A 13942-nucleotide genomic window follows, 5' to 3' on the forward strand; every position below is an offset into this window, starting at 1 on the left:
TCTCCAAAGCATCCACGTCCTTTTGATAATGTGGCGACCAGAACTGTACGCAGCACTCCAAATGCAGTCAAACCAAAGTCCGCTACAACCGCAACAAGACTTGCCAACTCTTGTACTCAATGCTCCATCCAATGAATGAAAGCATACCATATGCGTTCTTGAAAGCTCTACCAACTTGCATTACACCTTCAGGGTACAATGGACCTGAACACCCAGGTGTATAATCGCTGTATATCAATGTCCCCCCAAGGTTTTTCCATTTACCACAGTTCACTGCTGAATTGTATCTTCCAAAATGCATCACCTCGCATGTGCATTCTTACTCGTATGCGCAAGGTATAGGATGATGGTTTGGAATGACACTGATCAATCCAGAGCAAGGAAAAAAAAAAAATCAATTGACAGAAAGCAGACTTCAATTGTTCAAGAAGGGAGTCAGAGTAGACTGGAACAAAATGTAGACAAAGTAAGCAATAACTATCTTCAAAGAGAAGACTGCTGGGCTACAGTTAAGGCCACGTTCCCTTAAAGGGGAAAGGTAAGATGTGCAAAATCTGAGCGCCCTGGATGACCTGAGAGGTAGAAATTAAGATTTTTTTAAAAAATGAATACTTATGACAGTCATGTCGGGTCTCAATTGTATTTTCTGCCTAAGAAAAGGAGGTACAAGGGAGAGGTGAAAAAGTATGAAGAGCAAAAGGGGAATTATGAGAAAAGGCAAGCAGTTTACAAGAGGAGGAATCCAAGTCTTCTACAGGATGTAAACAGGAAATAGGAAGGGTCTAGGCCCGAAACGTCAGCTTTTGTGCTCCTGAGATGCTGCTTGGCCTGCTGTGTTCATCCAGCCTCACATTTTATTATCTTGGAATCTCCAGCATCTGCAGTTCCCATTATCTCTGGCAAAAGGAGAAGGGTCAGTTAGAGACCAATATGGGACCATGGTTGAGATATTAAATTAATACTTTGCATCTGTTTTTTTCAAAAGGAGGAACTGCCACTAGTAGAATTCAAAACTGATAAGAAATATTGGATAAAGGGTTGGTACATGAAGCTGACAAAGCACCAGGACTGGATAAAATTCAGTCAAGGATATTGAAAGAAATGACAATGGAAGCTGCAGGGATCATTGAGCTATCCTCAATGATCTATGCACACATTTGTCCCATACACATTTTAGAACTGTGCCATTAAACCTATTTTTCTTCTCCATTTCGTTCTGGCAAAATCAACTTCAGTTTTTTTGTATTTTATCATCTAAACTTCAGATTTTATTGTATTAAATTCCATGTCCCAATTTAGTTATCTCCTTGCAATCAATTAGTATGAATCATACACACTGTTTTGCCACAGTTTCAAAAACAATGTTTGAAACTTTACTCTGTTCTAATATCCAAGTCATTTAAACATATCAAATAAGGATCAGTGATAGGATAATTGATTTAAGAACAACTCTGCTTACCATTGTCAGGTATAAAAAATAGCATTCGACTTAATTTGTTCTTTTCCTGTCAATCAGCTGTTTATTATTGCATACCAAAAGAAATTCGAGCGATTTCCTTTTTGAGTGTTAATTGCCATCGTATTTTCATTCTCTTTGCTGGTCTTATTTGCCTCTTCACTTCCCCACTCACTCACTGCATTTCCTTGTTTTTTTTTAAAATACTTGAAGATTTCATCTAACATGCTTTGTGTACCCTTTCCTATTTCATTATAATCTGTCACCCTCCTCATAAGGATTGTGCTCCTGCATTTACTTCTCACTAGATATACCTAGGGTGCACCTGAAACACGTCCTTAAAGATCATTCATTGACCTGTTAGATTTTCTAATCATTAGCTCCATTGTTCTAAAGCCTCTCCCATTCCATTAAAGTAAGCCCTTTCTGATTTGGAATTTCTATATTAGAATGTTCCTTGATCTTCTCTAGTGCTAATATAAACCATATGATACTGTGACCATAGATAATGGGAACTGCAGATGCTGGAGAATCCAAGATAACAAAGTGTGTAGCTGGATGAACACAGCAGGCCAAGCAGCATCTCAGGAGCACAAAAGCTGACGTTTCAGGCCTAGACCCTTCTTCAGGGGGGGATGGGGAGAGGGTTCTGAAATAAATAGGGAGAGAGGGGTCCGCCTCCCCCCTCTCCCTATTTATTTCAGAACCCTCTTCAGATAAGGGGATGGGGAGAAGGGTCTAGGCCTGAAATGTCAGCTTTTGTGCTCCTGAAATGCTGCTTGGCCTGCAGTGTTCATCCAGCTACACACTGTTATCTTTGATACTGTGACCATTCTTGGTTCCCCCACTGACACTTCACCCAGCTCAATTCCCAGAGCCTCATCCAGGAACTTTCCAGTTGATAGTATTTGGAAATGGTGTTTTTTTTTTTCTAGTTGTGTTTGGAAAGACCCTCTGAAGAGGGCAGAATGAAATGAAGAACACCTGTAACAACTGCGAAAGCTCAAAGCAAAATTTGCAATGTTGTCTTTTCACATAATTCAGCCTGCAAAATTACTTATCCGTAAATACTGCGTTTTTTTAAAAAAGTACATACATAATGCATTTCACGCTCAATACAGTATTAACAACCCCATCTGTTATCCAAATGCTCTATAACCTTCTAGCACCATACTTAAAAAGAGCCATCTTATTACCTTTTATATGGCACTTTAGTCTTGAAACAGCGCCTCTGGCCAAGTTTTCAATATCAATAATATCAATCACGAATGTGCCTGTGGAAACCTACCACTGTTGGTCAAAAACAGATTAACTGATCTGGTTCCACAATCTATCTATCTATAGGTGTATTCTTGTGATTCCCTCATACTATATTGCTAATGTTATACTTAAAGACGTAGAGCCGTACTGATATATAATCACCAAGAGAAGAGACATAACAACAGCCTGGTTTACTACCAACAAAACTGCAAGGGCATACTCACTACCCGTGCAGTCACAATGCCTGTGGCATCACTGCTAGTGATGACACAAGACTAGTGCAATGACTTTATAATTTTCTTCAATACTTGCATTAATAATTCTTTCGATGCAAAGGACTACCAAACATGGACAACCAATCATGTTACACCAATTCATGTCTCAAGTTTAATGATGTAGCAATTTTGGTGCCTCTAAAACTACCTGCAAAACCACTGACCCAGAGGAACTCTGCAGGCAAGTGTTCACTGCTTTACTCATCACTCACTACCCCATTCTTATAGACAGGGAGGGGATCAGTGTGATGGAGAGGGGATCAGTGTGATGGAGAGGAGACAGCATTTGCAATAGCCACAAAATAATGATGCCATTGGCACCAATTTCCAATCCAATGTGTTGGCAGGAATTACAAGGAGAACTCTCCATGTCTGCCTGTGTGCTCCTATTCTCGACACAATGGTATTTTACATCAACCACCAAATCCGGTTAACAGGCTGTCTCAACATTTCACGCACAGTTCCTGATTAAAACATCACCAGAATTCTGTTTAAACCAGCTTCACATCGTCCAAGGTTCATAAGATGATATGTACAAGTTCCCAAAAGTTTGGCTCACTTCAAGACACAAAAGATGGTTATCTATTGTGTCTTATGTAGAAAAGGTTCAAATCAATCATTACTTTTAATTAGGGCTCCTCAAGCACTTGCGTACATTGTGATCCACCTTGACTGAAAGCCATTTACCAATGAAGCAAATGAGGCTTGAAATGCTGCCACCAATTTACATACAGCAAACTCCCACAAATAGCAACTGTGATAATAACCAGATAATCTGTTTATTGTGACGGTGACTGAAGGATAAATGTTGGCCAGAAAACAGAACTACTCACCTGCTCTGCATCAAAATAGTACTACTGTACCTGTTAACACCCATGCAGGCAGACAGGGGCTCAGTTTAATGTGTCATCCAAAACATTGCTTTGCTAAATGCAGAGATAATAGGAACTGCAGATGTTACAGAATCTGAGATAACAAGGTGTAGAGCTGGATGAACACAGCAGGCCAAGCCATCAGAGGAACAGGAAGGGTGACGTTTCGGGCCTAGACCCTCCTTCAGAAAATGGGTGTAGGCCCGAAATGTCAGCCTTCCTGTTCCTCTGATGCTGTTTGTCCTACTGTGTTCATCCAGTTCTACACCTTGTTATCTCTTTGCTAAATGCAGTACTTCCTCAGGACGGTGGTGAAAGGTCAACCCTGACTTTTATGTCCAAGTCCTGTAGTAGTAGTTGAACCTGGAACCTTGTGATTCAGCAGTAAGAATATTACTAGCCGAGTAATGACTAACATTACACCTGATGTTGCCTTTTAACAAAGGCACAGGAGATGACTTTATACCTTGCGCCGCTACAAAATGTATCTGACTGCATGCCTACCAGAAACAAGAAGCTTTTCTATTAGGTTGGAAATACATATTCATATTTGTGGAATCTGGGGAGAACAGGAACATGCTGAACTGTTCAGACATTATGAATTAAGGGGCTTTAACCAAGGTTTTGAAAGGAACCCAAAAGGTTTCTTGGAATTTAGGTCAACAGTTTAACGTGGGCTGCAATCTACCTGCTGATAACAGTAAGTCAAATGATTTTGGAATAATAGCCAAAGCATTTAGGGAGATGAGAGATAGATAACTGCTGGAAAACCTCCATTGGTTAAGTATTTGGAAAAAGTTTCCACATCTCAATATTTTGACTACCTTGTAAATAATGACAAGCAATCACTCCAATAGCCTGCCTAATTTCTAAAGGCTCGGATTCAGCTTAACTTCTACTTGAATCAAAGCACTGTTTGGAAGATCCTCCAATCTACGGCTGGTAGCGATTCCGGATTTAGTCAATAAGAAACTTGGTTAAGAATTCATCAATACAATCTTTTGCTTTTCAGACTACTGATTCAATGGGGTTTTCTTGTTTTCTTCTTAAAATAAGATTTCTGCCTTTTGCATTGAGACATTACTTGTGTTCAAATTAAAAGAGGTTACAATTCTAATTCCAGATTATATCTTTGACATTAACCAGTTTTGTCATTTGCTTTGAAGAGATTAGAGTTTTATTCATAACAAATGGACTGTGTTGATTTCATTATAATCCAAGAGAAAGCCTCTTTTATCAGCCAGTTCAGTAATTGATTAAAGTCATTTATACTAATGGTGTGATATGTGGAGTAGTGCAGTTTGAGCATCAATGCATTCCCATCATCACGGACGTAACAGTTAGCAACAGCTGCTATGGATGATCAGAAGCTAAATAGGGAAGTTGATTATTCTCAACAATATATGCAAGACTTGAAAGGTACAGTTAAAGAAAGCTTGATTACTCACAATTATATCATGCTGTCCAAATACAGGCATTTCCCAAAGCGACTGGTTAGTGAACTTGTTGAAGTAATATGGTCTTTTTTCTCTCCTACTCCAACACTTTGACCATCCTGCCTGAACCAACTCATCTGAAAATAATCACAGACATAAATTTGAGCCCAAGCAGAGTTCACAGCTTAATGTGTGCAGACATCCTGTCAATGACACAAACATCAACAGATGATGGTCTACTATTGCACTGTTGCAAAGTTCATTTACTCCGTGTTTCTCCAACCTCTTGAAGTAGCCTTCAGTGAAATGCTGACTAGATTAATATTTTGTCCCTCCCTAGGCCCTAAACTTCTTTTTCTAAAACCTTCCCATCATCTTCCCTGGACGGCTTTTGGGCTGGATTCAGGAGATTAAGCATCACAATTCACAACTAATATCATTAGGCAGAGATGGTGGTCCATGGGTCGAAACTGACTCTGCTCAGTCAACTACGTAACTACTATATCTAACTGCAAGGTCATCAAATTCAGCATCAACTGGAGAATTCACTGAAGCTTTATGATCTGTGTCAGTCAGTTACCACAGTAAACTTACAAATTCAGTCATCCTGACAATTATTCCCAGTCACCTATAAACAACTGCAACTCACCTCTTTGTCCAAAACAAGTCAGCTGTATAATTTTATTGAAAAACACATGATAGGAAGCACCGCTTTAAATTCACACAGATGGTACCATGCAGCATCAAGTTGTACAGATTAAATTTGTGGGGAGTGACTGCTGTTACAGCAAGTGAAAATGGGAGCTTAGGAAACGGTGCAGATATACCAAACTAAATCCAACTACCTATCGTGTATACGCTAGTAATCCTGTTTTGTAACTCCAACGGGTCAAAACCTTTTAGATCCTCAGTCGTTTGTTGGATCAGTTAAGCCTGGATATTGCATGCAGCCCAACTGTTTGACAGGCAAGCAGTACTGTAGCTATACTATTCTGACACCTAAGTTTTAAGGTTTGCTTAGTGCTGCTGCATGTCCTCTTGCACTCACTGAACCAAGACTGGCCCCCAGCTTGTTGGTAATGGGAGTGGGAGGATTGCCAGTCAATGGAGTTATGCATCACGTGTGAATACAATTCTACTGCTGCTGAAAGACAGCCTCATGAATGCTTAATTTTGGCTTCATAGAGCTGTTCGAATTCTGTACCATTCAGCATGGTATTCGTACCACACAAGACGGTGAAGGGAATCTTCAACAAGAAGATGGGTCTCAGCCTTCTCGACCGTAAGTGATCACTCCTAACGATATTCTTATGGACAGATGCAGCTGAGGTAAGTAGACGTCAAATAGGTTTTTCCCTCATTGTGGTTCTCTCACCTCCTGAAGGCGAGCGTAATTTTTTTTTCCAAATTCACTCATGGGACATGGGCATCACTGGCTGGCCAGCATTTACTGTCCTGCCCAGTTGCCCTTGTGAAGCTGCAGGCCACATGCTGTACGTTGACCCACAATGCCCTGAGGGATGGAGTTCCAGGATTTTGACCCAGTGGCACTTAAGCAACGATGATATATTTCCAAATCAGGATGCTAAGTAATTTGGGAGGGGACGGTGTTTCTATGTTTCCAGTGTTTCTTTTTAAGTGGAAGCGGTCATGAATTTGGAAAGTTCTGTCGAAGGAACCTCATGATTTTCTGCAGTGCATCTTGTTGATAATACACACTGCTGCTACTGAGCGTTGGTGATGGAAGGAGTGGATGTGGTGCCAATGGTGTGGCCAGTTTTGTTGAGCTCTGAGTATTATTGGAGCTGCATCAATCCAGACAAGTGGGGAGTATTCCATCACATTCCAGACTTGTGTGTCAGATGGAGGGCAGGATCTGGGTAATCAGCTGATGATTAACTCACTGCAGTATTCATAGCCTCTGACCTGCCCTTACCGCCACTGCATTTGTATGCTGAGTTTCTGGTCAATGGTAACCTTAAGGATATTGATAGTGGGAGTTCAATGATGATAACACCATTGCACGTCAAGGAGCAGTGGTTAGGTCATCTCCAATAAGAGACAGTCACTGCTGGCAATTGAGTGGTGCAATTACTACTTGCCACTTGTCAGCCCAAGCCTGGACATTATTCAGATTTTGTTACATTTTAACATGGGCTTCTTCAGTATCTGAAGAGTCATGAATGGTGTTGAACATTGGCAATTATCATGATGGAGGGAAGGTCATTGACGAAGCAACTGAAGATGGTTGGGCCTGGGACTTTACCCCGAGAAACTCCAGCAGAGATGACCAGGAACTGAGACGACTGAGCTTTAGGAATCAGATAGTTCAGGAGTGGCACTACCAATTCACTCTTTGTGATGTACAATGAAGTACCACACTCATTAATTTCAGCATCTGATGATTTGAGAGTGGTGCTGAATATTGTACAGTGAAATCCCCAATTCTAACCTTATGAATAAGGGAAGGGTATGGTTGAAGCAGCCGAAGGCGGTTGGGCCAAAGGCACTACCCCAAGGAATTCCTGCAGAGCTGAAAGGACAGGCCTCACATAATTACAACCTCCTTTTATGCCAGATACGATCTGAAACAGCACAGCACCATTGATGATGGGTTCCTCTCATCACTTTGCTGATGATCAAGAGTAAACTGATGGGGTGGGGATTGGCCAAGCTGGATTTGTCCCATTTCTTCTGTACAGGACACACCTGAGCAATTTTCCACATTATCAGATAAATGCCAGTATTGTAACTATATTAGCCCAGTTTGGCTAGGGGCACTGCAAATTGCAGAGCACAAGTCTTCAGTACTTGATCATATCACCCACATTTGTCCAAAGCATTAATGTAAACCACAACGATAGATGTTCAAGATAGAAATAGATTTCTACTTACTAAGGGCATCAAGGGAAATGGGACTAGCACAGAAAAATTAGGTTAATGATCAACTATGATCTAGAATGGCAAAACAGGTGGAGGGGCTGAAGGGCCTACTTCTATTTACACGATAAGTTTTGCATCAATTTATTCATCTACTAAGCATTGACTGCATAAGGCCTACTGCTCAGCTGGATAGCTGCAGAGGCACCATGTGAGAAAAGTCATAAGGAAATAATGCCAGTGCTTCAAGTAAAGCCTTCCACAATCATTGAAATGGTGCCTGATATGCATTCTCCAATAAGTGTGTTTTTACAGGGAGACGATAACAATGAAGATTGTGGCCTCAAAGCTGGTTCTCCCAGTGTCAAGACCAACATTTCGCCTTAACCACTTGAACAAACACTCCAGTCATTTATTTCACTTTAGTTCGTGGGACCTGGATGTGGACAATTGGCTGCTTAGCAACAACCCACACTCAATAGATATATAGCAAGTGAGAGATCCCACTTAAACCTGCACAAGGGAGCCACCAGCACTTTCAGCTTAATGATTATGTCCTGACAGCCTGTAATTCACCAAACGCCAACCCTATTTAATCAAAAATAAACAAACACTATTTTCTGAGCACAGGTCAGAACTTTCAAACAAACTTTAACAAATTTGTTTTCAACGATAGTAGTTGAAATCCACGTGGTACTTCAAAGTCAACAAAAAAAAACCAACTTATATTTCTGTAGCATCTTTTCATATCCCAAAACACTTCACAATTAATTATGTACTGCTGTTGATGTATAGTTAATTCAAAAAGGAGTTTACATTGTATGGTTCCACAGGTAACAGCATGAATGAGAAAGATGTATTTGATTTTGGTTAAGTAATAACTATTGGCAAGGACACCAGTGGAGCACCTCTGCTAAAGTATTGCCAGGGCAATCGTTACGTTGAGACAGGGTGCAGGCAGTTTAAAAGTCTAATCTCTAGGGTCATACCTATGCGGCCCTAAACACGTGGGCTAAACACCCCTCTTACCAATTAAGGTCACCCAAACACAACACTGCTCTCAAAACAGGAACAATTTTTTTGTAAGAATAAAGCTCTCAAGTCACTTAGTCCTTCCTACAAATTCTGTCAATTAAAACCAGAAAACTGCTGTCCTTTGAGTTGGGACCATGTCAAATTGTATTAAATAGGCAAACGTCAGCAATACCAAACCCTTTCATTCTTGTACTCTCAAATCCAAATACACAAACTAGAGTTTCTGTAGCAAATTACTCTAAAACTGACTAGCTATAGTCCAAATAACAAGGGCACTTAAAAAAATAAAGATCCCAACAGGTTAGTCGGCATCAGGACCACACCTCAGGTTAACAATTTTTCGATCACCATCATTTATTTCCACTCCTGTCTCTTATGGTCTTGAGTGCAGGGAAGTGGGGTTGAAATGCCCATCAGCCATGATTTAAATGGCAGAGTGGACTTCATTGGGCCGAATGGCCTTACTTCCACTCTTATGTCTTATGGTCTTACACTGCACTCAAATATGTATTCACAAGAGAGTTCTACAATCACTTAAAATTAATGTGAGTGATGTTGTACTAATTAGTTAAGATATGGAGAGATTAAAGCTACATCAGAAGTAAAGAGTTGAGAACTAATCTTACCTGGTAAATCTTGCGCCACTGGTTTAACAGACTTCGGTGATGAAGGCTGTCCCTTGTTGGCTGTGCCCGCCTCGACAATAACTGTGGGGTCTGCTTGCAGACTACTGTGGTTTTCACTCGCCATTTCTTTTGCATCGGTCTTGAAACCTAAATGTATAAAAGCCAAGAGTCATTCTACAGTATCCAAACATCTAAGTGGCATTCTATGTGAATTGGACTTAATCAGCACAAAGCAGTTCAATCAACTTGCAACTCTAAACTCCAAATATACTCCAGATGATCAAACAAATGCAATGCAATTTAAAAATGGAAATTGTCACTAAAATAAATATGCAAGTGACATGCACTTTGAAGTTAAAGGTCTTGAATCCTACTCTCTAGTGTGACAACTGACTGATCAATTGCTGAAACAAAAACAAAGTTCTGGAGAAACTCAACTGTCAAGCAGCATTTATGGAAAGAAAAGAGTTAATGTTTTGGGTCTAGTGGCACTTCTTCAGAACTATTAGTAGCCAGGAAAAAGTGGCTTATATTCTGAAGAAAGGGTGGTGGTGGAAAGATGGAGTGAGCAAACAGGTGGACATAGAGTCCAGAGAGAGTAAAAGGCAGTTAGGCAGACAAAGGGTTGGATAACGTAAGCCAGGGAGAAGGAAAAACTGATAACAGGAATCGTAAGTAGATCAATTTAATTGCTTTAAGATTATATAGATTGGTAGTAGCAACACCAGGTTGTTGGGGCAAATTGCAAATCATTGGTTAGAATGTAAACATTAGGAAGTAGATGTATTCATTGAGTATTCCTGTCGGTTAACTCTGGATTCACGTCAAGATTCCTCACATTCAGTGGTGCTTTCCATAATAAAAAATATGAAATCTTAGAACAATTTTGTAGAGACTGCAGTGACAACAGATCAAACAATACCTTTCCAATGCGATGTAAACTATGGGATTTACATGGATAACTTTAAATGTTATGTGGCATGAGTTTAGGTTTCCAGTTTTTAAGTTAGTAACCAGTGGGTTTTTCTGTATCTGGAGTTAATAATTTACGACTTAATAACAATTTACAATAATTTATTTCAAAAACTGTATTTGAGGTCTGGCTGTAGAGCGAATTGTTTTTGTGAAATCAAACAAGCTTTTTGTTAGTTTTAAAATTGTTTGTGACCCAGTATTGTGAATGATGGGGCATCAAGAGTTTGTTAGTGTGTTTTTTTTGAAAGCTCAACAGAAATGCCTACAGTTGAGAGAGGATGGCTTTTGGCTTCACTTTTGACTTTGAGCAAAATCCTTGCAATAGAATGGCTGTACAGAACAGTGCTCCAGAGAAGAGACTGATAGATATAGTGATGCTGTGGTTGCTTGCTCGCCAAGCTGGTTCATTCGTTCACAGATGTTTCGTTACCCTGCTGGGTAACATCATCAGTGCAGCCTCCAATGAAACACAGTTGTGTTTTCCCAGCTGCTATTTAAACTACGAGGTCCAGTGGATTTGATTACCTTATTTCCAGTTTTCCTTTGCAGTGGCATATATATCAATCAATCAACAAACATGTAGAACTAGACTCTATAAATACACCACTGCGAAGGAAAACCATGCAAAGTCTGCAGCGTTGTTTGCTTATGTTTCAGTGGGAGATCACCTTGAAATTGAAAACCAATTTTTTAAAAAATTACAATTTATCAAGCGAGATTCGTCCAGTAAGAACAGCTAATAACATAACAGCTAAAGAAGCAGAGCTTAAAAAGGAAGCCTCTTCGTGACAAAAAGATGATCAACTGTAATCATAAATCAGCAAGAACAGTTTGGATTTATAAAGAAGTGTTTTAAAATAGAGTAAATCTCACCAGGTGCTTCCAATTTTGTCTGATACATTTGTGAAGCTGCAGATCCCAAGAAAAGTAAAACAGTAGAAAGCAGGACATGAAATCTGACATCACTGAAACATTATAACTGTTCATCTGGAGACCCAGGTTCAAATCCAGCAGATGGTAGAATTTGAATTCAATAAACATCTGGAAGCTGGTGTCTAAACATGACGATGAAGGCACTGCCAATTGTCGGAAAACTCCAGCTGGTTCACTAATGGTTTTTAAGTTTAAAAAAAAAACACCAGGTTGATTCCCTATGCCAGCTTTGGTAGCTCGATATTATACATGTCTATGAATGTAGGAGTTTACAAGCAATCGTGAGGAGCTGCTCCTCTAATCACAGTGTTTGGGCAGGGGGCGATGGAGAGCCCAGACAGGTGGCCCGCGAGACAGACAGGGATAACATTTTGCTGAAGTTGCAATGATAGATTCAAGACTTCCCTCGGCTAGTACAGATAGAGGCATCAGGCAAGGGATGTAGTGGAGAAGGAGCAAACAAAAATTTGCAAGTTGGGTGGAGCAAGAGAAAAGTGAGGAAGGAGCCTGCAGAGATGCAGGGCAGAAAAGGAGTCTTGCATAGGAAAGTGGAATGAAGGTGTGGGAAGGCTGCAAGAAGGTGCAGGAGTTGTTAGGAGTGGTGTTGGGGGTGGGGGGGGCGTGGGGGGTGAGTAGGATACTACCAAGACCAAATGGTTTTAAACCTGTTCAATAAAGGAATATTTAACTAACTGGATCTAAGAAAACTTTGAATCACTGAAGAAATTGATTCTTTACAAATGGATGCACAGCTCTGCATGAGAAATTTTGCTACCTCAGAAGCCACTATACTTAGAGAGCAAAAAAAGGTGCTGTTTCCTACATAAGAAACAATTATTAACTTTAAACTAGAGAATGCAGTCAGAAAATGCACCAAATAAGTTTGTACCTAGCTGGTCAAAGTGATCCAGATTTGTGCTCACGTAATAGCATGCATTAACTGTGACTTTATCAATCCATCCAAGGTGCAGGTAGGGTGACCTCCCACTGACCGAGGACGAACGGTCAGTCCTAAGCAAGGGGCTCAGCTTTGTCCCCCTTCCACCCACACATCAACGAATACCAGTCACGTTTGGACATCGAGCAGTTTTTCCGCCGCCTTCGCCTCCACGCTTCTTTAACCGGGAGCCTAACCCTCCCTCCACTGACCCCTTCACCCGCCTCCAACACAAGTCCTCTTCCTGGACACCACCCCCAGGCCTCCTACCCTCCCTTGACCTCTTCATCTCCAACTGCCATCGAGACATCAACCGCCTCAACCTCTCCACCCCTCTCACCCACTCCAACCTCTCCCCCGCAGAACAGGCAGCCCTCCGTTCCCACCCCAACTTCACCAAACCCACAGACAAGGGTGACACAGTTGTAGTACAGTGCACTGACCTCTACATCGCCGAGGCCAAACGCCAACTCGCCGACACCTCCTCCTACCGCCCCCTTGATCATGACCCCACCCCCAAGCACCAAACCATCATCTCCAACACCATCCATGACCTCATCACCTCAGGGGACCTCCCACCCACAGCCTCCACCCTCATTGTTCCCCAACCCCACATGGCCCGTTTCTATCTCTTTAACCTAATTCCACAAACCTGCCTGCCCTGGTCAACCCATTGTCTCAGCTTGATCCTGCCCCACCGAACTCATCTCCACGTATCTGGACGCCATTTTCTCCCCTTTGGTCCAGGAACTCCCCGACCTAAGTCCGTGACACCACCCACGCCCTCCAGGACTTCCAATTCCCTGGCCCCCAACACCTCATTTTCACCATGAACGACCAGTCCCTATACACCTGTATTCCTCATGCAGATGGCCTCAAGGCCCTCCACTTCTTCCTGTCCCACAGGCCCGACCAATCCCCCTCATCCGCCTAGCCGAACTCGTCCTCACCCTCAACAGCTTCTCTTTCAACTCCTCCCACTTCCTACAGACAAAGGGGGTGGCCATGGGTACCAACATGGGCCCAAGCTATGCCTGCCTCTTTGTAGGTTACGTGGAACAGTCCCTCTTCCGCACCTACACAAGCCCCAAACCCCACATCTTCCTCCGTTACATTGAGGACTGTATCGGCACCGCCTCTTGCTCCCCAGAAGAGCTCGAACAGTTCGTCCACTTTACCAACATCTTCCACCCCAACCTCAAGTTCACCTGGGCCATCTCCAACACATCCCTCACCTTCCTGGACACCTCAGTCTCC

General features: G+C 41.7%; 1 protein-coding gene across 3 annotated transcripts in view; it reads right to left on the reverse strand.

Annotated features, from left to right (window-relative positions):
• pcif1 (phosphorylated CTD interacting factor 1) overlaps nucleotides 1-13942 on the reverse strand; it is a 153970-nt gene that overhangs the window by 105052 nt on the left and 34976 nt on the right. For all 3 annotated transcript variants that reach the window (XM_048549792.2, XM_048549793.2, XM_048549794.2), the window contains 2 exons: nucleotides 9841-9987; nucleotides 5312-5436 (listed from right to left, as the gene is read on the reverse strand). In XM_048549792.2, coding sequence (XP_048405749.1) covers nucleotides 5312-5436; nucleotides 9841-9964 — 249 coding nt within the window. In that variant the 5' untranslated portion in view covers nucleotides 9965-9987. The remainder of the gene's footprint in view (nucleotides 1-5311; nucleotides 5437-9840; nucleotides 9988-13942) is intronic.

Source organism: Stegostoma tigrinum, chromosome 19 (genome assembly GCF_030684315.1).
Source record: "Stegostoma tigrinum isolate sSteTig4 chromosome 19, sSteTig4.hap1, whole genome shotgun sequence".
Taxonomy (NCBI): domain Eukaryota; kingdom Metazoa; phylum Chordata; class Chondrichthyes; order Orectolobiformes; family Stegostomatidae; genus Stegostoma; species Stegostoma tigrinum.